At 38.8% G+C, this 27,040-nt stretch overlaps 1 protein-coding gene across 1 annotated transcript; it reads left to right on the top strand.

The window, feature by feature from the left end:
* Positions 1-381: 381 nt before the first annotated feature.
* Positions 382-27,040, top strand: LOC114639382 (guanylate-binding protein 1-like). The gene is made up of 14 exons (XM_028788130.1): positions 382-553; positions 2,923-3,050; positions 3,796-3,905; positions 4,108-4,307; positions 4,644-4,886; positions 6,144-6,424; positions 7,025-7,237; positions 7,648-7,750; positions 8,522-8,715; positions 11,465-11,558; positions 12,718-12,911; positions 13,943-14,045; positions 15,026-15,219; positions 26,933-27,040. Exons 1-14 carry the CDS (start codon positions 382-384, stop codon positions 27,038-27,040), a joined length of 2,337 nt encoding a protein of 778 aa, XP_028643963.1.

Below are 27,040 nucleotides of genomic sequence, written 5' to 3'. Positions count from 1 at the left end.
AATACAATTATAATCACAAAAATTAACAATTAATTTAGTAAGAATTATTTTCATAAATTTTCTTTCCTCTTCAACATCTGGCACAAATTTTTCAACTGCAGTCCAAAAGGAATCTCCTCCATGATAGCATAAATGGACGTGAGTTGTTAATAGGTCAAAATTCATTAGTACTATCATTTTATTCCACATCTTGGATAATATTTTCACAATCTCCTAAAATTATGCAAATTTTCTCCTTACTACTTGAACAATAGAATAAAACTTATATTCATGCTGAAAGGTTGCATGACTCCACCATCTGAGAAGAGAAGGGAATTCTAATTTTTCCATCTTTTCTTTCAAAGGCAAGAAGCCACAACAGACACATCCCTAAGGATCCACATGCCCCAGCCCGTGTGCCTCATTGAGAATATGAAAGGACAACTGAGAGCCAACCAGAAGGCCCTGGAGATCCTGTCTGCCATCACACAGCCTGTGGTAGTGGTGGCGATTGTGGGGCTCTACCGCACAGGCAAATCCTACCTGATGAATAGGCTGGCTGGGAAGAGATCAGGTGAGTGCCGCCAACAAAGCTCTGCTGTGCCCCCTCTGTTCAGCCACATCGTGAGGCCTGGTTGTGAGGAGGAAAGTTAGAGAAAGAGGTGGATTCTGAAATCCAATGTCCTACCTGGTTTAACTTTTATATCGATTCTATTTCAGGGAGTAAGTCAGCTCTATGATGCTCTTTACTCCATCTTCAGTTCCATTTTAAAAGCAAAAATCATTCTATCCTAGGAGAATATATCAATAAGAAAAATTAATTTACATAATTTAAATACTAATTTGTAAGAAGCTCTAAGTCATTCATTAAAACACTAAGGAGAGGCCTAGAAGATGACTCAGCAAGTAAAGGACCTTCCTGCATAAGCCAGGCAACCTGCATGAATAACTAGACAGGAGAAAGAGAGAGTTGTCCCCTACAGAGTTGTCCTCTAACAGTCACACACACACAATGACACACAAACCCAAATGCACATCATGTATACACAAATGCTCACACAATCATGATAATGATTTTTTTAATCAGTGAGCTCATAAGTAACAGGAAGTTTCACCTGATTTTTAAAGCTTTAAAAGTGTTTCGAATCAAAGATTTTTAGTATCATGATTTAATATAATATAGAATCATCGCTTCTGACCATTTTAATCTCAGTTCTGTAGCATTAAGTAAATTCATATTATTGTTATATCATCACTTTTATATGTATTGTTTTTTTTCAAGACAAACTAAGTATCAATCCCACAACAGTTATATATTTCCCATTCTCCATTGTTGTTCTGTAATCTGTTCTTGACAGGTAAGGAAGGCATTCTTGTCAGAATGACCTAAGATAAACTCAGTCTTGTTAATGAAGTAAAAAAGGGGGAGAATCGGAGAGCCTTTGGGGCAGCTTGGCAAGAATCTGACATGGGCCAAGGACAAGGAAATGGGCTGCTTGGCAGGAATACGACATTGGCCAAGGACAAGGAAGTAGGCTTCAGGCAGAAATCTGACATTAGGCTAGAACAAGGAAGTAATTTCAGACAGCAATCTAAATTTTAGGCTAGAACAAGGAAGTAGGCTTCAGACATGAAAATGACCTTGGACAAGGACAGGGAAGGAAGCTCAGATACTTTGGTCATCCTGATAAGCCCTTAGAAACAGTGGTCAAGGGAGTGTTCATGTAATTGGTTTTAATGCCTTGCTTTTTCTTTGACTATTTGTGTTTACTGGATTGCTTGTTCCTTGACTATTTGCATCTATTGTATTGCTAGACTCTCAACATAGAATAGACCTTGATACGTGCATATAATCAAAATGGTATAAAAGCATAAAGAAGGGCGGAGATGAGGTGGGGGTGCTAGAGAGGGGAAATGGGGAAAAGGGATGACATTTATATTGTAAATAAATAAAATATCCAATAAAAAATAAAAGGTATTCAAAAAAATACTATGAGGGGAAGTGTTGTGATTCAGAGCAGAATCCCAGCACTAAGGATACTAAGGTAGGAAGACCATTTGGACCCCCTAGTTCAAGCATTGCTTGGATAATCAAGCAAGGGCTTCATCACAAAAGAATGGACACTTCATTCGATAATGGCATTGATATTTTAAGGATATTATTTCTTCCAAACCTTAATCAGGGAGCGTGTGATTGTCTCTGTCTTCTGTAACACTTTCTGAAAACAATTTGTACATTTACCTGCATGGATTTCTCATCTTCAAAATCAAGTGAATTCCCACATACTTTATTATTTAGATTTAATTATAAATAGTAATTTCTTAATTTTGGTTCATTATTATTTCTGTGATTCATTATTGGTGTGTAGAAAAAGAACTAATTGTAGAAACCACAAAAATAATTATGTGTGCTAAAGCTATGCTGGATTAACTGATTATTTTCAAAATTATTCTCTGGAATATTTCAAGCTTTTAACATATAAGACCATACCACCTGTGACAAAGATAATCTTATTCTTCCTATCCAGTTTGGATGCAAGATATTTCTGAATTCTGTTTGTTTGTTTGTTTGTTTAATTTGTTTATTTGGATAACATTTCAATTATTGTATTGAACATCAGTGCCCAAACTGGGAACATTTTCCCTTTTATAGTCTTAAAGGAAAATGTTTTCAGATTTTACCATGAAATATAATATTGGCATGAATTTTCATATATGGCATTTCCTATAAGATGTTCTACTAGTTTGGAGAATGCTATTTTTTAATGATAACATGTTGAATATTTTGAAGTATTTGGTGTTATGACTTACTATTTCTCTGACTGTATGGTCAATACAAGCTTTAATTAACTCTGCTGGTTTGGATTGATCTCATTTTTACGTGAACTTCCTGAAAAGCTTCTAACCCTTCATCCACTCTGTGCTCTCTTCTCCGTGCCACAGGATTCTCTCTGGGCTCCACTGTGCAGGCTCATACAAAAGGAATCTGGATGTGGTGTGTGCCTCACCCACACAAGACAGACCACATGCTTGTTCTGCTTGACACTGAGGGCCTGGGCGATGTGGATAAAGTAAGGATTGAGGATTCAATTTGCAACTCAGCCCCTCATATCCCAGCATTCTGAACTTTTACATGAAATAGTGGACTTCACTGTAATATGCCTTGGTAGTTTCAAGCACACATCATGTAACTAATTTTAAGTACCATTACTAAATAGGCAGACTAAAAGAAGAGCAAGATGTTCAGTTTCCAGTATCCCAGCTATGAATGATAGGCTATCACCTAAATCTGGTACCCAAACTTAGGTAGGTTCAAAAGATAAACTCAAGTGTCTCAGATCTTTTGCTACCTAGAATGTCAGTTACATATTTGAGTTTAAAGGTCCAGCCCTGTTTTCCAATTGCAGCACAAGAGGAAAAATTAGATGAGATTTTAAAAACAGCCAAGACATTAATGAATCACATGAAAGTAAATATTCTCATTAACAAAGAGAGAAATACTTAAATCTACAGTCTACTTGAAGTTTTAGAATATCTACAAGCATCCACTGTCTGTTTTGCAATTATTGCCAATGGTCAAAAGAATGCCTTCATATAATAAGTATAAACTAAGTAAAAACCTTAGTAAAAATATTCAAAGTTCACCTGGAATCCAACTACTTTTGCTTGGAGTATTGTGGAGGTTTTAAAGACAATAATCATTTTACTAGGCACCATGGGAAATACTGGCTCAGTGTGCATTCTGTTGTCAGTGCTCACATGAAAACTAACACACAACAAACCACACTCCTGACACATTGATGTTCTGACTTCCAGGGTGACAACCAGAATGACTGCTGGATCTTTGCCCTGGCTATTCTTCTAAGCAGCACCTTTGTCTACAACAGCATGGGAGCCATCAACCAGCAGGCCATGGACCAGCTGCAGTATCCTTTCTGATGGAGAACATCATCTCATTCTAGAAATGCAGTAGTCAATGTTGACAGATAGAAGACACAATAGTCCCAGTGCAAGGCATGTACTCATCCATGGATTCACACTTGAGTCAGTATATGGCAAAACCATGAGTGGAGATGGAGGAGGTTTCTGAGGATCCTGTTCATTCACTACTTTTCCTTAGCTACTCAGCTATGTGACAGAGCTCACAGATCGAATCCAAGCAAGATCCTCACCTGACAAGGACGATGGGGTGGAAGACTCAGCTGAGTTTGTGAGCTTCTTCCCTGACTTTGTGTGGACTCTGAGGGATATGACCTTGAAGATGGAAGTAGATGGGCTCCCAGTCACAGCAGATCAGTACCTGGAGATTTCTCTCAAGCTCAAGGAAGGTACAGGAATGGATAGTTGTAGGAGAAGAATGCCAGAAAAATAATATCCTTTGGGGTGCTTATATTTAATTATTATTTCTATACTTTTGCTACTTTTCAGAAACAATTCCTATTTAGCATCTGCCTGGAAAATAGCCAATATTAACTATATTAACTTATACGTTTCTCTTCTGAGTACTGTTATCAGATCATGTTCATCTCTTCACTGGGCTTGGTGAGGCTACATGTATTCAAAGACTGGGATATAGTGGGAACATTTATTTGAAGACATTCTTAAATGACATATTAACCTTTCCACCAGCTATTCACCCTCCTTTGGAAAAATTATTTCCCCAGATTCCTGCAAAGAAGTTGAAAAATACAACCTACCTCGACTCTGTATTCGTAAGTTTTTTCCAAAAAAGAAATGTTTTATCTTCTATCCACCTACTGAGTGGAAAAAGCTTCCCCAGCTGGAGACACTACAAGAAAGTGAGATTGATTCTGAGTTTTTGCAGCAAGTAGCAGAGTTCTGTTTATACATCTTTAAGGAGTGCAAAGCCAAAACTCTTCCAGGAGGCATCATTGTCAATGGCCCACGTGAGTCCTTGTCTTCTTCTTCCATGCATTACAAGACAAGGGGAGAGTTTCAGCTTTCAGAAGTATAGGGGCTATGTTTGTTTATGTGAAATTCTAAACAGCTTCAACTGTTCTACTATATTTTAATTAGTCAAATCTTTATGTGGAATACTTATTGAAAACTTAATTTAGGTATGTTAAACCAAGCTAAGTTCCTATATATTACTCAACATTAATTCAGCATCCAACCAACATATGTATAGTCATTTAAATTTACATAAAAATAAAGTGAAACTATTTCAGACCTCTAAGTGAAATTGTTAGACTGTACAGCCTTATTTCTCATGGATACCGTAATGAAAATAAAGCCATTAAAAAATTAGTGCACTGTAGTGGGGAAAGGAAAAAATGCAATCCACATCATCGCTGGCAAGGGGATTGCATGTTCTCATCTCATGGTGACTCTGACCCAGAGCCCTGAAATCTCTCCACATAGCTCACTACGTTCCCATCAGCAGGTGGCTGCCATGCCAGCCCCACACATCCTAATTCCAGTGACTGGCTTGGGTGCCCTGCCACTGTACCTTTTCTCTCTGCAACCCAATTGAGTTGCTGCATGAAAGAAAAAAAACACACAAACTTAGTTCAGAAGCAAGATATAACTCAATTGCTGGGTGCAACAACTAACATCCTAATTTATAAGCCATATTAAGTTAAATCCTTCAATAGCAGATACAAATAGATCTGCCACCTGAAACAGGGGCCTTGACTACCTACATTTTTGCCTCCATGATCCTATCCTCCAGCCCACTCTCCTGTCCTCTTCCACCATCCCTCTGTTTGACTGAAAAGTCCTGCGTATTCACCCAGTGATTGGTTTCCTTGAAATCTTTGTTCATTAAAAGGGTCACATGAAGTCACCTGAGTACATGATTCACTCCAGGCTGTCAATCCTGGGGAAGTGGAATTAGCATAAAAATACAAATAGCACCAGGGCTATCCACAACAGTGCACCTCAGAAAGTTTCTATAAAGCAATACTAAGCTGGAATGAGACAAGAATATTTTTGATGAGGAAAATATTACTTTCCCACAGATATTTAACTAAGGTGTTTCCAAGGGATTAATATAAAGGACTCAAAATGCAGAAGGGAAGTCTGGTTTTAAACAAGTTGCAGCACTGGGAGATCCATCTTCAATAGACATAGCCCTGCCTTATCCTTTCCTTAGAGAAGAGGGTTCTACCCAGCTGATGTCATCATTTGCTCTCTGTTTGTAGGACTAGAAACCCTGGTGCAGACCTATGTCAGTGCCATCAGCAGCGGGTCTCTCCCCTGCATGGAGAACGCAGCTCTGGCTTTGGCCCAGATAGAGAACTCAGCAGCAGTACAAAAGGCCATCACCCACTATGACCAACAGATGAGTCAGAGGGTGCAACTTCCCACAGAGACCCTACAGGAGCTCCTGGACCTGCACAGGACCTGTGAGAGAGAAGCCATAGAAATCTTCCTCAGGACTTCCTTTAAAGATGAAGACCATTCATTTCAAATGAAATTAGGGGTAATTTCCTCTCAAGTTTTTGTGGATCTTTGTTGTATAAGACAAAGTACATATCAGACAAACAAAGGATTGTTGATTTTGAAGGAAACTACCCTTTGTAACCTTTAAAATGGTGGAACTATCTATTTAGTTTCATCAAAAGTTTCATCAAAAGAAACCATTTTAAAGCAATGGACCAAAGTTTGAAATAGTTTATAATACTCACCTTTAGTTTAAGTCCATATAACTGACAATTGATGCTTTAATCAAATTATATGCTTACTGTTATTAGACCAAGTTTCTTTTTGTGGCCAAGAGAAATGACCTTGTGGTCTCAGTGATTATTTTAAGTTATACTTTGTTTCTTTCAGAGCATTCATAGCAGCTGTCAGTCCAGTTTAAAAGTATAGTTTCAACATTGGGTTTGTCGTAATCCTCTGAACATCATTTCTAATAAGGAGTGGATTCATATGAAGGTTCTAATTCAAAGAGCCACAATTTTCCCTAGGCTTCATTAAGTTTCTGTGGACCTCAATGTTTTGGGGAGGCCCTGGGAGAAATTCTGAAGGTTGCTAACATCCTTCTCTGGTTATTCTTTTTAATACTTATTTCATGATGCAGTCTCAGCTAGAAGAAAGATGGGACAACTTTTGTAAACACAATACAGAAGTGTCAGCAAACCATTGCTGGGCATTGCTTCAGGATATCTTCAGACCTCTTGACGAAGGTGTGAAGCAAGGCACTTATTCCAAGCCAGGAGGTTACTATCTCTTTCTTCAGGAGACACAGAGGCTGAAGGAAAAGTACCATGGACAACCAAAGAAGGGCTTACAGGTACTCAAGATGTTTATTGGTATGTTCTACACCACTGCTGACAAGCCTCCTTGATCCAACCATTCAGAAAATGTCACATAGTTATGTGATTCATGACTATCTTTTAACTCTCCATTCCAGTCCTTCCATCTTTGTGTCTTTATCTCTCTGAACTATTGTCTCCTTGAGGATTCTGTATCTCAATATGATTTGCCCACATATACCCACAAGATTATTCAACTCAATGCCTTAGACTAAATGTACAGAATAACATTTTCCCAGTGTCAACCAGTAGAGACCTACATTTGGCTGGCTTAGATGACTTACCCATTTTTATTGTAAGAAATCTTGGATGAGAGGAGAAAGTCTTAAGGATGATGGTAAGACAGATAGAAGCCCTACAACTAACTCTATGTTCTCCGAACTCTAAGGCTGAAGAGGTTCTGCAGAAATTCTTACAATCCAAGGAGGCTATTTCCAAGGCAATTTTACAGACAGATCAGAGTCTGACAGAAAAGGAAAAAGAGATTGTAGGTAAGAAACAAACCAAAATACAAAATACTTACAAAACCTTGTAATGCTATAACTATTTTCCTGTGTTTAAAAGATAATTCTTTAACTGAAACATGAATAATAAAGTCACTGGTGTTATAGTAGCAGCCACTTCAAAAGTAAAATGGCCTCAGGATTGGTTTCTATCAAATAGTGACAAAAATGAAGGATTGCAGAGATGTCTCAGTGGTTAAGAGCTATATGCCTTCTAAAGGATCAAAGTTTTATTTGCAATACCTGTCTAGTGGTTCACAACTGGCTGTAGATCCAATACCATGAGTGCTCACTTCTGGACTACACAGGCACCAGACATGCACACGGTGCACAGAAATAACAAGAAACTGTGGGAGGAAGCAGGAGCTAATACTGTCTTCTCCAGGGTGGACTCCTGTGACAGAAGGCCAAACACAGGTGGCACAGCTGAAACACATGTGTTTATCACAATTCTAGAGCCCAAGAATCCAGAGTCTAGGATGGTCAAGAATGCTCTCTCTTGGTATCTTGACTATCGTGTTACTGCATCCTCACATGGTAGAAAGACTGAACTCTGATTTTCTCATCTTCTTACAAAACAACGATAAACTCACATGATTGCCATCATTCCCTTCTCATGTAAATTACCTCACCAGAATTATACACCTAGTTATATCACCATACTTTAACTGTAGTTTAAGCCTATGAGTCCATAGACAGCACTAGCATTTAGTACGTTCATGATCTGGACCTTTGTAAAAATTCTTTCTCCTTTCTTAGTGGAACGAAAGAAAACTGAATCTGCAATGGCTGCTGCAAAACTATTGGAGGAAACACAGAAGAAAAATGAGAAGTTGATGGAACAGAAAGAACGAAGTTATCAGGAACACATCAGACAGCTGACTCAGAAAATGGAAAACGACAGAATCCAATTAAAGACAGAGCAAGAGCAGACATTATCTCTAAAACTTCAGGTATTCTGTTATTTTTATCCACCAGAATCTTTAATTAAAACCTCCTTGTAGAGGTTAGACAGTCACATGGTATAAGGGATTCTTCAGCCCATATTCTGTTGCAGCCCCTTCAAACTTACTCGCCACTGTGCACTGATGCAAAGCCACTTGCTCACATTAAAAAAGTCCTGAGAATCTTAATTTCCTAAATTGCCACAAACAACAGCCATCCACTGGCAGGCATTGGGCATGTATTTTACAAGCTTTACATTATTCTTTAAAATCCATTTAAAACTTACATTTAAAAATATTTGAACTAGCTGGGCTGTAGTGGTGTATGCCTCTCATGCCAGTACTTGGGAGATAGAGGTAGATCTCTGAATTCAAGATTCAGATCTCTGAATTCAAGGCCAGCCAGAGCTACACAGAAAAATCATGACTCAAAACACAAAAAATTTAAATAATCCAAAACAACAACAGCCTTGTGGACAATTTAAACATTTAAGTTTCCACATTTAAAAAGAAATCAAATGTATCTTGGCACAAAGGTCCCCATGGGAACCCCAAAACTTCGCAGGGTATTGTCAAGGCTGGTGCCTAACCAGAAGCTTCTCTCCTATGGATTAACATTTATGATACTGTTAAGTATTCTGCACACTACAGAGGAAAAAGGCTATAAGCCCTGTGACCTACAATGGCCTGCTTGTAGAAGGCACAGGTGCAATAGTGATACACACTACGGTAATAACCAACCACTTTTTGATTGGATTCAAGGGCCACACTTGACACTGCTAAAGTGGCCAAGAACCTGAGACTAGATAGTTCATGAGACTAGGGAAAACCCTACTACTAGTATTTTGCTAAAGAAACCTATCAATTAAGTGACTCCTAAAGACAAACTGCTATACACATAGATCAGTGCCTTTTCCAGACCAAATCAGAGAACAGTACGTGATAATTAACACAGATGGGCAATGTGTACAAAAAGAGAGACTTTGCAATGCTCAGCCCTAACTGGGATTCTTTATAAAACCCCTCAAATCCCTCAGACAGAATTCAAGGATCTACACAGAAGAGGAGGAAGAAAGATATTAAGAGCTAAAGGTGGTAGATGAACCAAGGAAACAGCATTTTCCAGGTGTAACAGGACTGATGCACATGAGAACTCCCAGAGACTCTGGCAGAGTGCACAAGCTCTGAAAGGCTCAAGTTAGGCAGGGTCCCAGGACTGAGAGAGAGAGAGTTGTACACAGGGTCCTAATACAATTGATACATACTAACAAAGAAAAACTAAGTTTTCTACAACGAAGTCTCAATGAGACTATCAACTACACTTTAGGGTAATCCCCATGCTCACAAAGAATTGAACAAAGTAAAGTATACTCAATTGTATTTTTATACTCTCTTTGCATTATTGTGCTTTATTTTGGCTTTCGTCTTATTGATACAAGCATTTGTGAGTGTGTGTGTGTGTGTGTATACTTCAGTCCCAGGAATATATGACTGTGTGTGTGAAAATAAAACCATCTATATGAATACAAATGACAAGGGGGATAGGCATGAGAAAATGGAAGGTGGGAGATCATGAAAAACAATCTGACCAGCATATAATATAGATTCATATAAAAGTGACTTTATGTAACATAGTAACACACACACACAATGAGTGTGCATAGTGAAGGATTTAAAAATCACTATACCTTATTAGGCAATTAAAAGAGGCCAAACGAGTGACCCAGTGCACCACTGATGGTGCAGGTAACCCAGCAGAGAGGTGCCATGCAGCACTTCTAAATATGTGCATTTTAATTGACTCTTCATTTGAGGAAAAGTAATATGAGATGTTCCTAAGTAAATGTTTAGGAGAGAGATCACACAATTGTGTGTAGGTTGGGTGAATAACAATCTGGTTTTGTCACACCTTGTATAACTCTGGGAGCACATAGAGTAGAAAGACACATGACCAACTGACACATGTTCAGGCTTGCAGTACCTTCCTGGTCACAGTTTCTCCTGGAAATATGAGTTGAGTCTAAATGTTAATTCAGAAATGTACTGTAGGCCATCAGTCCTTCAGGTCCTCCCCTGCTATGTCTAACTCTAATATGACATTTGGAACCTAATGTACAATTCCATAATGACACATTCTCATTCATTCAGAGAGTCATAGACTTAAATTTCCATATTCTTTTAGGTAAAAAGTTGCCTGTCAGTGGGTGTAGAGCAATAATTCTGAGACCTTATGGATGCCTGTGGTACTCATGACAATTACCTTTTAGTAAGTAATGGTAAAGCACGTGTCTGTATACATCCTGTGATGAGCAATTTAAAATTATGTTTACCCACAGTTTATAGAATTGTAGTCTCAATACCTGGGGCCTGTCACACAGAAGGGAAAGTGTGTGTGTGAAGAAAACAAAACAAAACAACTATGCTACATAATTGAGAGTTGAGAGAAATTTGCCTAGATTTAGGTATAATGAGAAAACTCTCCGTTGATCCACAAATCCCAGGAGAGAATTACATATCAAACCTTTTCAGGGACTGTAACTATACACATTACATTTGACCAAATGAAAAAGTACCAGGGAATGTAATAAAATCTAAAAACTCAGGATAATGATAAGTACAGAGACTAACAAACAAAATTTAAGAGTGAATGCCAAAGGTCTTGAGGAATTGTTGAATTATTTCAAAAGCACTAATGAGAAAATTGTTTTGTAAGTTTTACAATATTAATTTGACATTCAATATTTTATTTCCCTATTAGGAGCAGAAACAGCTACTCCAAGAGGGGTTCCAGAAAGAAAGCAGAAAGCTACAAGAAGAGATGAAGAATGTGGAGAAGAGATACAAGGACAAAAGTATTATATTATGCATGATAAATAGAATGTAAAAATATATAGAACAGGACTGGTAAGAGGATTTAGGAGGTAAAAGTTACATCTTGTGAAACCTGGAGACTTGAGTTCAGTCACCAACACCTATGTAAGGTGGAAAGAGAAAATGAATGCCACAGAGTTGTCTTCTAATTTCCACAAATGCACAGTGGCACATGTGTGCCCTGGGTCCATGCACACCATATGTACATGCAATAATAATAAATAAAAATTGAACATAAAGGGTAAGAGTTTCCAATAGGATACTATCCAATCAGGGAACAAGTTTAATGAAGAATTTGGAGCATCTGTGAACTCCCATTGCTTCATATTTGAAATCGTAGCATTTATTACATTGCTGATCCAAGAGTTAGGCATTTATACCATCACTGAGCCACAGTAGTGAGATCTATACATCACTGACCTACAAGCTGACAAAATGGAATTACCTAGAAAAACCATTTCTCCATCTTAAGTTCTTCGTTTCATTTTGAACTGGATTTATGCATAGCATAACTTTTACTGACTCCTGTATTTGAACTGTACATCCTATTAGCTAGAGATGATATAAATTATCTAATTAAGCTGAATGAGAGGAGAGAGAGAGAGATCAAGAAGGCTCTGAGAGTTTACATTTTCTTCTCTACCTGTGTAATAGTCTATTCTCTTTAGCTCAGTATTCTTACTCCCTTTTCATGTGCACTAAAGAGTAAACCAATTCCATAGATATTGCTGAGTTCATTTTAGCCAACAGGATCAAGTCAAAATAGTTTCAGTGAGTAACTGATGTATAATTAACAAGTGTTAGAAAAGTGTTTACACTTGGCTCTGAATTTAGGGAGAGCCATAGAAGCGTGCCCACATACACACACACAGAAACACACACTCAACCATCTCTCTATAAGCCTGATAGCAATTAGAGGATATCCTTAGATATAGGTATATTTGCAAGAAGAAAAGTAAAAAATGAACCTTTACTCCTCAAATCATACATTGGTGAGATATGTCAGAGGCATTATGGTCTTTCCAATGGAAATGCTGTTACCCCAGAACTCCATGTATCCAATGGCAAACTACCAAACAGGTGTTGGCAGAAGAAAATAACATGGCAATCTTACATTTTTCCTTTCTTTTTTTTCAACAGTGGATCGTATGAAAGTTGAATCTTCAAAGACTACAGCAAAAGTAATAGAAGAAGCACAAAGGAGGTATGGGCAGATGTTGGAAGAGAAAGACAGGAATCATCAAGAACAAGTCCGACAGATGATGGAAAAGGCGGAGAAAGAGAGAGCACAGTTAGTAGCAGAGCAAGAGAAGAAGATGACTCTTTTCCTTCAGGTATTCCATTGTGTCATCACAACCCAATGGCAAGGACATTGACTAGAGGCTTGTCCAGTTGAGTTAGGTGAAGTATTGTAGCCAGACACTCTACTGTACCATTATAGTCTTTGTGTCTGTATCACAGCAAATCTGCAATTACTAAAGGCTTCTTACTGACAGTCTATGAAGTCTACATTATTCTCTCACTCACTATATAGTATCTAGTGGTCACAAAGCACTGTGCAAAAAGCCTTCAATGTGTTGTGTATTATATCTATATCAAATGATACAGAATTGGTTACCTTTCCTAAAAGGAAAATACTGGTTGCAAACGAGACAAGAAATATATAGCATATATGGCCTGCTTAGTAGAATCAATAGCAATTTTGTCTTTGTTGAGATAAATAGGGAAAATTCTCTCCTCACTTTTTTATGCAAACTGCTTTCTGGGCTTCCTCTAAATCTAAAGATTCTGTATATTGGTCCAGAAATGCACTCTGGGCAACTGTAGTCCTGATCTCTTCAATTTTATTTTCTTGTTAGTAATAATCCCATTGGAATTTATTATCTAATTATACCTGCATCTGAGCATCATGGAAAAATCCTCCCAAGTGACTCTTATCCTTCAGTCAATAATTCTGAAATGGAAACCCACACTAGAGAAGGGGGAGGAAAGAAGTGTGTTAATTACACATGATTGTTTTCCCTATTATGTCTATCATCCCAAAGTAGAAGTCTACATTAACAATAGTTGAGGGACTTCACGAGCTCTTCTAAAGACTGTCCAGAATTGCTTGAAAAAGAATACCAAACAAAGGAGCCTCAAGAGAAAGTAACACGCTGTAAGAGAAGACAGGAAGCTAACCTAAAGCAGTATTCCAAGTCTGACTGGGATATTAATTTGAGAAATTAATAATTAAAAAGAGAAATAATTAATATTAATTAATAAATAATTAATATTAAAAAGAGACAATTGTTAGATAATTATGAAACAATTTCTGTGAGACCATTTTATGATATGCTTCTTTAACCATTCTCTTCCTCCTTAGGAGCGAGAACAACATCTCAAGAAGGAACTCTCTGAAGAGAGAAGAAAGCATGAGAAAAAGATTCAAGATATAGAGGAGAAAAACAGAGAATTAAACTTGCAATGTATTAGACTTTAAACTTTTACAACGAAAATACCCCCACACAGTCACCAGGGCTTAAGTTCAACCACCAACTCCTATGTCTCAATCATTAACAATGAACATGAACTTACCATTCTTGCACAGACACTTGCCCATAGACATCACAAGAATGAAGACACTGTATAAAGACCAAGAGTTGCGACTAAGGCAATTTCTTTGATGCTCATTATGAAAGCTGTAGCTTCTCCTCTTGTTTGCCAACAGTTTTAAGAATGGCTAAATGCATACTATATGTCAATCATTTACATTTGCTATAGATGAATATAAATTTTATAATAATATATATTTTAAATAGGGAGATATTTTGTAGTCTTATTAAAGTAGACTTTTCTCTTTCACACAACAATTCTAGGCCCATATTCTGATTTAAGAGATTATTCACACTGTCAAATCTGGTATGAATGACATGAACATAGATAAAATTAGATGCACGGTGAACAAAGGCTCAAATAAGTATCACTACTAGGGGTTCAGCGAGTAGTGTTTCAGCTACCATTAAAAGATGTTGCTTTTTGAATTTTAACTTTATTTTACATTAGTTGTACAAAACATTGGGTTTTGTCCAATTGCTCCTTGAATGCTATAATCTGACTTAGCTTAGATTCAGTGTGTAGAAGTTGCATGGTAGCTAGTCAAGAAAATGCTTGACCCTGTGAAAAGTGGGTGTGTAGAGCTTACAGGTCCCTGTAAAGGAATCCTTTCCTTGGCCCTGGCTCAGTTACATCATGTTTTCAGACTATAACAAGAAGTGCAAAGATGTGTTTTTACTCTTAAAATCCATATCTGGAATAAGAAAATGTGCCAGGGAACTATGGGCACTTGAGATGAAATACTGACCCTGGGAATTTCCTCCATAAAGAAACAACATAAATAAGCTCTGGAGGGAGGGAGGGAAAAGCTACACACTGATCCTTCATGTCTTTTCTGCTTTCTTATTCTCAGTGAAATCCCAACGAGCTGAGTCCTCAGAGAAGACAAGAAAAATGTTGAAGGAAATGAATGAGTTGAATTTGAAGACTATAAATGAGAAACAAAAACAATTTGAGAATCAGTTGAGACAATTGACTAAAGAGAGAGAAAAGGATACAGCAAGGCTAATGGAAGAGCAGGAGGAGATACTTCAGAGTAAGCTTCAGGTAATTCATTATGACATCTTAATTTTCTCATTAATGGCCATGGATAAAAGACATTGATTGATAGTATGCCTGATGTAGGTTTAAAAAACAAACTTTTCTGTGTAGACACTTTCACCTCTATAACTCTGGCAAAGGCTCATCACACACACACACACACACACACACACACACACACACACAAATTATGCTTCCTGGTTCCTGATTCACTGTTATCACTCAAACTACAGAAGCAAATAACTAAAGTCCATAGACAAAGTACTTTAAACACTTTAAACAGTCTTTTTTAGGGTTTCCATTGTTGTGAAAGACACCGTGACCAAGGCAACTCTTATAAAGGACAGTGTTTAATTGGGGCTAGCTCACAAGTTCAGAGGTTCAATCCATTATCATCAATGTGGGAAGCATGGCAGGATCCAGGCAAGCATAACACTAGAGAAGGAACTGAGAGTTCTACATCCTGTTCTGAAGGTAGTTAGGAGAAGACTGTCTCACAGCTAGAGGAGGGTCTCTTCCACACAAAGCAAATCCTCAGCATAGGAATTCAAAGCCTGCCTACACAGTGACACACTTGCTCCAACAATGCCACACATATTCCAACAAATCCAACCCTCCTAATAGTGCCATTTTCATGAGTTAAGCTTATTCAAACCACTGCAACCAGATTAAATATTTCCACTTTAAGAGCACCAGGCCCAAACTGGAGAGATGACTCAGCCATTACAGGCTAGACTCACAACCAAAAAAGAGCACTAGACTTCTCTACCATGTTTTTAATCTCACAGTTTGAGATAGTGTCTCTTTCTGTTGCTCAGGCCAGAATTGCACCCTAAGATCATCCCATTACAGTACCCCAAATACATTTTTATAGCTTTACTTCACTACACCTGCTCTGGTGTCTTCTCTCCTAATGAAGAAATTGGCATTCCCAAAAGATAGAATGTGTTCTGAGATACAATTCCTGAGCGGACATCTGGCATATTTCTCCTACCTCGTACAGTCTACAGTAGTATTGGTTTTGTGATCTCTGTAGGTCACTATACATGTTAGCACATCCTAAAGAGTAGTTTTACCTACCCATGACCACTTAACTTAGCACTGGTTTTAGATGCTATCCTCTTCTCTTGACCTTTACTCTGAGTCACAATATGCACAACTCCTCTCCCAGAATACCTCAGTACTTTACTCTTGGTGCCACCATCCAAATCTTACATGTCCATGTAAAATTCCCTACTAACATATCTTTCCTGAATCTGCAAGTCGTGCATCATTCTTTTAAATGTATATTAATTATCCTATTTACATATGTGTTACATTCATATCACTTGGTTAAAAAATTTTTGAAAAGATATTTTTAAAGGTAAAATATTCTGAATATGGAGTAAGAGGCTAAATACAGGTTAACAGAACAATGCTATGATAACAAATGTAGACAAAACATTTCAGATGGTCAAGTAGAAAGATCACTAAAGCTATGAAGACTCACACTGAGGAAATAAAAATGTGGGCTGGAGAGATAGCTCAGAGGATAAAAGTAGTTCCTGTTCAAATATAAGGACATGAGTTTGAAACCGGTGTATAAACACTATGCAATAGCATGAATTCCTATGTTCCCAACACTCCTACTGAGTGACAGAAGCACATACAAGGGAGTCCTTGGAAACTCACATGCCAGCTAGCCTGGAACACAGCACAAAGCACCGTGAGGATCATATCTCAAGCAATGTGAAAAGGGAGGAACAACACATGAAGCTATCCTCTGACCTCCACATATAGATTTGTTCTCTCTCTCCTTCTCTCACTCCCTTCCTCTCTCCTTCCTTTCTCCATAATTCCCCTTCCCATTCCTCTTCTCCCTTCCTCTCTCCCTCGCCTCCTCCTTTCCCTCTTTCTATCTCATAAACACACAGAGACATTCACACTCATGAGTGTGCACATACATCCTACAACACAACAGACACAATACTAAAAGATACATTTTAAATTTTTCAAAGGGTATTTGTTTGACTATTATTGAAAAATAGTTATTTTATTTTTAGTCATTTAACATTACAGATTGAGGACTTCACTATGCCATTGCCATATTTGCATATAATCAAAATTGAAGACATTTTGTTAGTCTTAAGTGATCTCTCTTCCACTGCTATATTCTTAGTATTTCCCCATTGTCTTTCTCTCCTCCTCTGGATTCCACATGAGACAAATTATCCTTCTTATTTTTAACCTGGCTTATGTCATTTCTATTTACTTACTTATAAACATCAAAATCTATTCTTATTTACAATGGAACAAGATTCATTTCTAGGGGTGTGTGAGTGTGTGTGTGTGTGTGTGTGTATGTGTGTGTGTATCACAAATATTCCATAGCTATTACTTTGTTAAAGAACACCTAGGATGTTCATATAATTGGGCTTTTGGGAACAGCATCATATTAATAGGAGGATACGGGTTTCTCTGTAGAATGGTGACTTTGATTCTTTGGATGTATATCCAGAAATGACATGGCTAGATCCTATGGAAGTTGCCTATTTTCATGTTTTTAGAGGAGCCTGTATATTGACTTCTATAATAACTGTAACAATTTAATTTACATTCTGACCAGCAGCATGTATGGGTTCCTGTTCTCTACACATCCATTATTGTGCTTCCTTCCAGATTGACAGACATTCTAACTGGGGTACTGTGACTGAGTGCTAGTTTTAGTTTCCAATTCATTTCTTTACAGGAACAAGAAAAAATTTTCAATGAAAAAATCAGTAAACAGAATAAACAACATCAGAGAGAAATTGAGAAACTCAAGAAGGAAAATGAATCTACTTGTCTCTTGATGTGAAAGGGTAACCACAGCAGCTTCCTCCCCTGCTCTCTCCTTTCAGTGAAGAATTGAACTGACATGCTTCAGATCATCTCAAATTCAGAACAAAATGAAATTCTAAATAATAAATGTGGCAATGCCTAAGAGCATGTGGTCTTGTACAATTAAGTGTAATTGCAGGATGCTGCTGTGAAATTTCTATACATCTATATGAAGTGATTCCAAACTTTGATATTACAACACCAAGGGTACATGTCATGAGTATTAATGCCATTACTTTTCAATATAATGTTTGAGAGACTCTTCTTAGAAATCATGTAAACCTACTCTGAGTGGATTTTCAGTTATGTGGCAGAGATACATTTAAACCCATCTTTTATATTTAGGTATGGAAAGTCCCCCATATGCTCATGTGTGTAAGTACTGGGTCCTTAGCTGCTGATGCTATCTTGAGAAGTTGGGGAACATTGGGAGATGGAGCCTAGCTTTAGGAAGTAGATCTGGGAGGGAAGGATGCTTCAGACTAGTAACCCAGCCAGCATCTCTCATACCAGCCCTGCTTCCTTGTCAACTGAAATGTGAGCCAGCATCTTCTACAAGCTCTCACAGCATCTCCTGCTGCCAGTCTTTGCTCAAATGATGGGCTGTATGTCCCCAGAACATTACCCTAAGTCAATGTTTCTGTGAGTTACTTCACAATAAGAAAAGCATTAACAGAGAAAATTAATATGGAGATTTGTGCTCTTGCTATGGTTTCCTGGAACCTCACCTGGTTTGTGACACCAAAGTATAAGAGTTTATAGCTGCAGACTAATGAGGCCTTGAGACACCAAAGGGAGAGAGCTAACAAGCTGTTATGAATGGAGAGAGGAATGTGATAACAATGTAGATGTAAAGACCGCTAGGTTGCAGGGGCCATGTTAAATCAGGTGGAGGTAGAGGCTACTGCTGCTACTGTAAGCAATGTGTAACACAGAAGAGTATAACTGTACTGGCTAGGTGACCCTTTGGGCAAGGAATTCAGCAACTTTGAATTGTTTTCCCATAGGTTCAGGCAAGAGTATGACTCACAGCACATGATGTGCCCCCACAACCTCCAGCCTCCACCATCTCCATCACGAGAGCAAAGGGAAGCTATTCTGGGACAGAACCACCATGTCCCATGATCATCAGGCTATAGCCAGCATCAGACTGTAGCCATCACATCAGGTATTCTGGTTTCACTTCTGTAGCCAACAAAGACATACAGAATGAAAATGAAAGTATTTAATTCCACCAGTCACCAATACTACAGTGTGCTACCAATGCCCACCCACAAAATGAGAAAAGGCACATAATAAGGGTTGGTGTGATTCTCTGGGGAAATACAACTAATATGTGCAAATATAGAACTGAATGGAGTGTCTGCTGATTCGGCACATATATCATTACAGTACCCAGTGCTCATGGATATTCTAAAGAGAACCTTATCCATAGTGAAATAAGGGTTCATACAAGACTTTGCAACAACCCACTTTAAAATTTTCGACAGGTTTCAATGTGTAGCACTGGATGGCTAGGTAATCTCTATGTCCAGTAGTCTGGCATCAATTCACAAAGATCCTCCCACCTCTGTGTGCCATCACACCTAGTCAACAAACCTTTCAATAAAAGCTAAAGACAAAATTGAATCTAGGTGAAATGACCTACACCAGCAGTCCTAGTTGGTCATGATGGTGAGGTAGGAATAAAATGAGTCAAGGGCAATTTTAGCAACACATTCAGGGCCAAGAAAGAAAGAAACAAAAGAAAAAGTGGAAAGAGGAAAAGAATAAAAAAAAACAAAGGGAAATGCCATCATTGTATTTGTTACGTACTGAGTAGGCAAAGCATCACAATGAAATCCTATGATGGAATTATTCACTGGAGGAATGAATGGTCAGCAGCTGCCCACAAACACAAGCAGTTGTCAAAAGTATAACACGAAGGATCTGGTCTGTTCTATAAAACACCAGACCAGGATGGCAGTTACCTTTGATAGTCCAAACAGAGACTAGAGATCTTAAAACGAAGCAAGAAGGCTCTGGGGAGGGGGTGGGGGGCTGATGTGCCCTGGTGTGACAAAAGCTGAGCTTTCAGTGTGCCTGTCGTAGACATTGCACTGTCATTAGAATGTAAACCAAAGTCCCTAAGAAAATCTTTTATCCTTAGCTATAGCTACGCATACTTATATCCTATGGATTCTTCCCTTCTATTGGACATTTAATAGTAAACCCAGGCTCAATACAAGCCTAAGAGTATCGATTAGACTCTGCTTCCCTGCTATAGATCATAATCTGTGGATCCTGGGAGGGGAAGCAAGGCAGAAACAGCCAGGAGTAAAGAGACCTCAGAGGGTGGGTCAGCACAAAAAGTATCAGGATACAGACTTTAGTGAGACACCTCATTTTAAATGGGGAAACAAATGCTATTCAAACCTTTGAGGATGAGTAGGTGTTGTCTGGATGAGTGTACGTCATTGGCCTGGGCCAGGATGCTGTGGATGTCTCCTTTGCATCAGGAGAAATTCCACATGCTTCTAACCATGACCTTATAAAGAGAGAGGAAGTTTAACCACTTCCTCTGATGGGGCAAACGTACAGGCACAGAACTAAGTGTGTACTGGGGGGTGTAGGAGATGTGTAGGGTCCAGGCAGCAGGGAGAGATCCTACTGCTGCTGATCTCAGCAGATTTCCAGGGTTTGGACATGCCCCTACCTCAATCTTGCTTCAAGCTGGATCCTCCACAGTCAGTCCAGTCCCACTGTTCCCTGCCTCCACATAACAGAGCATAATGACCTCTGTTTACCTTATCTGCTTTTGGTATCATAAACATTATGAATGCAGTATTGATGTGACTGCTCATCAGGAAAAAAATTAGCCACAGAGCCCCTACAGCTGGAGAGGGTGCACAGGTTTATATGCTTGGTGTGCCAGTACCTCCCTCTAGAAGTCTCAGGCCATCTGTGGGTTAGATGTCTGTCTTGATCCTCATTGTCTTGTCCATAGCTTTTATTGTATTTCTTCAGACCCTCGAACACAGCCCTAGAAAACCACAGGAGAACAGACAAGACAGAAATGTGACTTTGGAGCACACAGCATCAGGCTACACTAGGCAGGACCCTGACCTCAGGCTTCCCTGACCTCCCAATCTTGACTCACTGAGGAATTGAGCATCTAGCTTTCTTCCCTTTAATGCTACAATCAAAAGTCTCTAATCTTCCCTGATTCTTAGTCTCTCTCTATTTGACAGTCTTGCCTCAACCACAGAGCCCAATATCAAGTTCTAGAGCCATCCTTAGCAGTAGATCTGTGCATGTTTTTTGATTCCAGGAGAACAACCACCATCTTAATTCAATTCTTACTTCACCAGTTCTCCCAGACCTCAGGTTGCTAGACTCCTGCACATGAAAGAACTACTTCTATACTGGGCACACTGCATGTAGACATGGATCTCCCCTCATTTCTTTCTTATCCAAGAGTCATGCACTCCCCACCCTCCCCAGTGCAGGACACCCTGAAACCTAGGAGACAGGGACAGGCTGGATGCAGGGCAGTGCTATGAACTACAAACTACATGCCCCCTTCTCTCAGCCTTGTAACAGGAGGATCCCCCTCTTTGCCTCATGGACTTAGATTTTCATCATACTATCTGTCAATGGGTTTGAGAACTGAATTCTTCTCTGATACACTCTCTAGATGCTGTCTTCTATCCATGGCATTAGTAACCTCTGAAAAATCTACCCCAAAAGACAGTTTATCCCAGTTCCTGCCTAAAATCCCAACTGAAATTTTTTATAATGAAAATAAAGAAATAGTAATGAGAGATTAAAATGAGTTAAGCCAGGTAATGGTGGTGCATACCTTTAATCCCAGCACTTGGGAGGCAGAGGTAGGCAGATTTCTGAGTTCGAGGCCAGCCTTGTCTACAGAGTGAGTCCCAGGACAACTAGGGCTACATAGAGAAACAATGTAGTGTAACTTTAATTTTTTTTCAAATACTATTTTTAATGGTGGTTCTTAAACACTTTAGCCTCCATCATAGCCCACCACTTACCACACATAGTGAAGAAGAAAAGATACTGGGAAAGTGGATCTGGTTAGAAAAGTTCTTTGGACCAACCCCATCTGTGTTGTTTGGAAATCAGCAGTTCAATTCACAGGTTACCAGCCTCAACAGGTCAATCAACTCACAAATACCTCACAGATACATCAATAGTACAATTCAGTAGAGTTGGGTTAACAACAGTGGTGACACGACTCAGAAGAGACAGCCAGGCCTCAGCCTTGGCTAGACTCAGCAGGAGGGACCAACAGGAACACCAGGAGAAGATTTCAGCTGTGCCTCTCTCAGGGACTCAAAGATCAGCGAAGATGCCAGAGCCACAAGTGTTGTACAGCTAGCTGGACCAGCAAGCCAAGCTCCATCTCCATTGCTCAGTGGAGTCCTGTTTATACCCTCTAAATGTCAAGAGTCCTCCACGTGCTTTGCCTCAGCATGTGTCTTGCATCAGCCTGTGCATCCCATCAACCCGAGTCCACAGAAGTGGCAACCAACTTCAACACACCTCCAGAAGTTTTTTGTTGCGTTTCTCTCTATGAGGTCCTGAGAAATTCAGCTCAATGATGCAATGCAAGGCAGACCAATACATGTGTGTTGTTAGCAAAGGATCTTTCATCACCTGTTCTTTCACATGCTTCCTTTAGCAGAAAGTCCTTTTACCCATGTTTGCTTCAGCAAAACTTTTCTTCATGAATCTGCCTTAGCCTTTCACACCTGTGTACTTTAATGGAATATTCCTTCACATATTTGCCCCAGCAAAACACCATCCAACCAACTTCCCAAAGAACCCTTAAGTTTCCACTTCAATGAAGGCTACAAAATGAAAGGATTTGGCTATAAACAATATTGATAAATCAATGTGTAATTTCCTCACTGTGTTACGTACAAGACCAGTCTGTCTGTAACATCACAAAATGATCCTAATTTTGACTCAGAGAATTATGCTAGTCATGGGATCAAAAAGGGCTCTGAAAGACATACCACAGCATACAAGTAGAGAACTCAGGACAGTTTAAAGAGTTGGTTCTTTTGTTCCATGATGTGGGTTCCTGGTATTGAACTCATGTGATCAGTTCTGGCAGCAAGGAACTTAACCTTTGTATCATCTTGCTGGCCTTTTTATCTTTATAAACTGATCAGTAAATTTATTCATACTATTAATCCAACCTGAGTTCTTCCTTCTTTATCTTTATAAACTGATCAGTAAATTTATTCATACTATTAATCCAACCTGAGTTCTTCCTTCTTTATGTTGGACACAGGTTTTAGAATGATGAACATAATTCATATTCTGTCATTACTCTATGCAATGTTCTTATACTCTGTGAATCTCTGGTTTTTACATCCTTTCAAAGTTATAAGAATTTTAAAACATAGCTGTAATGCTTAGCACATGTTACAGTATTTAGTTCAATAGATAATACCCATTTGTGTATCTAAACTTGTTTGGTAAACACTTAGTTAGTAAGGTTATTTCTATGTCATTTATTTTTAAATTAACAACTCGTAACTATTATGAGGCACAGCATGTTTTGAGAGTAGTTTTTATGTTATTTTGTTGGGAGAAACCTACTAACCTGGCAAAAGCCTGGGTTGTTTGAGTATTACCATTGGACAACTTGGTCAATAAATCAAGTAGATGAAACCCAGTCCTAGTACTTGTAGCTTCATTTGGTGACAAGAGATGATCAGTTTGTGTTGTCCCTCTCTAATCTGGATCACCTTCATGTATTGTAGTGACTTTTCACTGCACTACTTTTCACACTACCCCCCAATGCCAGCTTCCCCTCCCTCGTTCCCTCAACTCCATCTCCGTTCCCCCTCTTTCTGTTTCGATGCCCCTGATCTCCAGTCCTCCTATAAAATCTACTCTATTTTCCCTCTTAGGGAAATCCATGTGACCTCATCCCTTCCTCTATGCCTGACTTCTTTGGGTCTACATATTGTAAGTTGCTTATTATTTATTTAATGGCTAATACCAGCATATGAGTGCATATTATATTCATCTTTCTGAATCTGGGTTACCTCACTCAGGTTTTTTTTTTCTAGTACCATCCATATGCCTACAAACCTCATGATAACATTTTTTAAAGAGCTGAGTAATGCTCCATAGTACAAATGTACCACACTATTTTGGCCATTATTTTATCAAGGTGTATCTAGGTTGTTTTCCAGTTTCAGGCTCTTTTGAATAGAACAGCAGTGAACATGGTTGAGCAAGTGTCACTGTGGCAGTATGAAGTATTCTTTGCGTATATGATCATGAATGGTATTGCTGGATCTTAAAACAGATTGAGTCCTATCTTTCTGAAGAATGACCCTACTAATTTCAACAGTGACTACTTGTTACCGGAGGTATTACAAAAGATGGATGACAAGCTTCCCAACTCTGCCAATTCTCTCACCCAGTTCCACATTCCAGTAACCAAATAGAACCTCCAAGTTCCAGCACTAAGCCCAGCACCATTGGGCCACTTGGCCCCAGTTGAGTGCTCTCATTTCAGAAGGCTCTGTGGCAGGGCCAGAGCTCCCCTCATGGCCCTCCATCCTCACGCAATGACTGTCCACCCTGTGTTAAGCCATCACAACACCCATTACCCAGTAAAATCAAAACTCTTAAAGCTTATAGTTAACCAGTCAGATTTATATATCAATAGAATCTCAATACACAGGATGTGACACAATTTAGACAAGTTACCTCAATTATTCTAACCTTAATATCATAACTACCTGTGGCTAGTTAAAGCCATGCCGGTTCACATCTGCCTCCATCTTGGCCTCCTTTCCTCTCTCCCCCATCTGTCTCTCTTTTCTCCAGCTCTTAGCTCCGCCTCCCTTTTCCCTGTCCAATCACAGGCCTCTTGCTGCACTAATATTTAAATAGATTGGACAGGGAAATTCTTGCCACATTTCTACCAGTTTGCAATCCCATCAACAATAGTGGAGTATTCCCCTTATTGTATATGTTATGAAGTTATATTAATAACATGGTATTGATGTTATCCTTTCAGACAGGTGTAAAATGGAATCTCAAAGTAGTTTTGATTTGAATTTTCATGATGGCTAAGGACGTTGAACATTTCTTTAAGTGTTTCTCAGCTGTTTGTGTGTCCTTCAGTGAGAATTCTCAGTTTCAAACTGCCCCAATTTTAATTGGGTTATTCAGGTTTTGATATCTAGTTTCGTGAGTTCTTTGTATATTTTTAATATTAACCCTCTATTGGATGTGAAGCTTGTAAAAATCTTTTCCTGTTGCTGCCACTTTGTCCAATTGACACTGTCCTCTGCCTTATGGAAGCATTCCAGTTTCATAAAGTCTCATTTATTAATTATTTTTAATGCCTGTGGTACTGGTGTTCTGTTCAGAAAGTCTTCTCCTTTGCCAAAAGCATCCAAGGCTATTATCCACTTTCTCTGCTGTCGGGTGTGGTGACTTTTGTGCATTTATATGAATCTATTTGGATTCTTCTGCATGAAGAAATCCAGTTTGACTAGTACCAATTGTTGAAGATGTCTTATTTCCAACTTGTATTTCTTGCTTGTTTCTCAAAAATCAGACGTACATATATGTGTGGATTTATGTCTGCGACTTCAATTCTATTCCATTAATTAATGTGCCTGTTTTTAATTCCAATACCATACAGTTTTCTTACAATCACTCTGTTGTACAACTTTGAAATCAGGACTGGTGGGACCCTGAGTAGTTTGTTTCTTTTTTTTTTTATTGCACAGGATTGTTTTAGCTCTCCTCTTTTGTTTTGTTTTGTTTTGTTTTATATTTCCATATGAAGTTGAGAATTGTCCTTCAAGGTCTATAAAGAATTATATTGGAATTTTGATGGGGATAGCATTAAATCTATAGATTTCTTTAGGTAAGACGCCATTTTTAATATGTGAATCCTACCAATCAATGAGCATGGAAGATCTTTCCATCTTCTTCAATTTCTTTCTTCAAAGACTTGAGGTTTGTATCATATTCTTTCAATTGTTTGCCTGTGAGTGTGTATACAAATTCTTTCAATTGCTTGCCTGCCAGTGTGTATACAAGTGTTTGCTAGTTTTTATAGATTCCATGTCCAGGTGGGTAGAAGTGTTCTGCACCAGGAATGAAACTTCTCAAATAGTAGTTTAAAAAGCTCCTCCAAGAGCTGGGCCTCTGATTTGCTCTCTAACCCACCAATGGGATACAACTATGGCCTGGATTTCAAGGCCAAAATCTCAATACCAACCGTTAGGCATAGATGAAAAACTTCACTGTGCATGTGGACCGCAAAGTTCTTGACAGGTAGATAAAAATAAATTGGACTTTAAAAGAAACCCTAACAAAATGTTCATTAGAGTCCAGCAAAGGGTGGACAGACCTTCATTTGCTTTGCTTTAGGTCCACTGTACCCCATTATAAAGAGGGATTTACTAGCTATGGGATTATGTTTGGACAATCTCCCATACTGCTTCCCAAGCTCAGAGATCAGTAGCTGGTGAAACTCTCTAACCATTCAATTCTCAAATCACTAGAGTCCCCCAATTTTCCTAAAGGCTATTCTTTTGTACTTTCTGCAATACCTAGCTGACCTTCCAGTCCAACAGGAGTTTACCCTTATTACAACCTGGTGATACTGTGTGAGTCAAGTAGGTAGCCAAAGGAGCACTGGAACCAACGTCACCAGGGCCCTACAAGGTGATTCTCCCCATTCCTACAGTGGTGAAGGCAGCTTGTGTTATACTATGGATGTACCTACCATACCAGGTCAGAAGAGCAAAAACCATACTGGTGGCTGGAAAATTGACTATCTCCAGACTATGGTTCCATTGTTCTACAGGCTCTCGCACATCCTGCCACTCCACCATTTCTTGAGTCTTATGTCTGGTATGAGTACAAGGTCGTTGCCCTTCTCCAGAGTTTAGGAACTGAGGAAAACAGATACTAG

Source organism: Grammomys surdaster, unplaced genomic scaffold (genome assembly GCF_004785775.1).
Source record: "Grammomys surdaster isolate TR1022 unplaced genomic scaffold, NIH_TR_1.0 125702, whole genome shotgun sequence".
NCBI classification, from domain to species: Eukaryota; Metazoa; Chordata; class Mammalia; order Rodentia; family Muridae; genus Grammomys; species Grammomys surdaster.
This window is presented reverse-complemented; position numbering and strand designations above follow the sequence as displayed.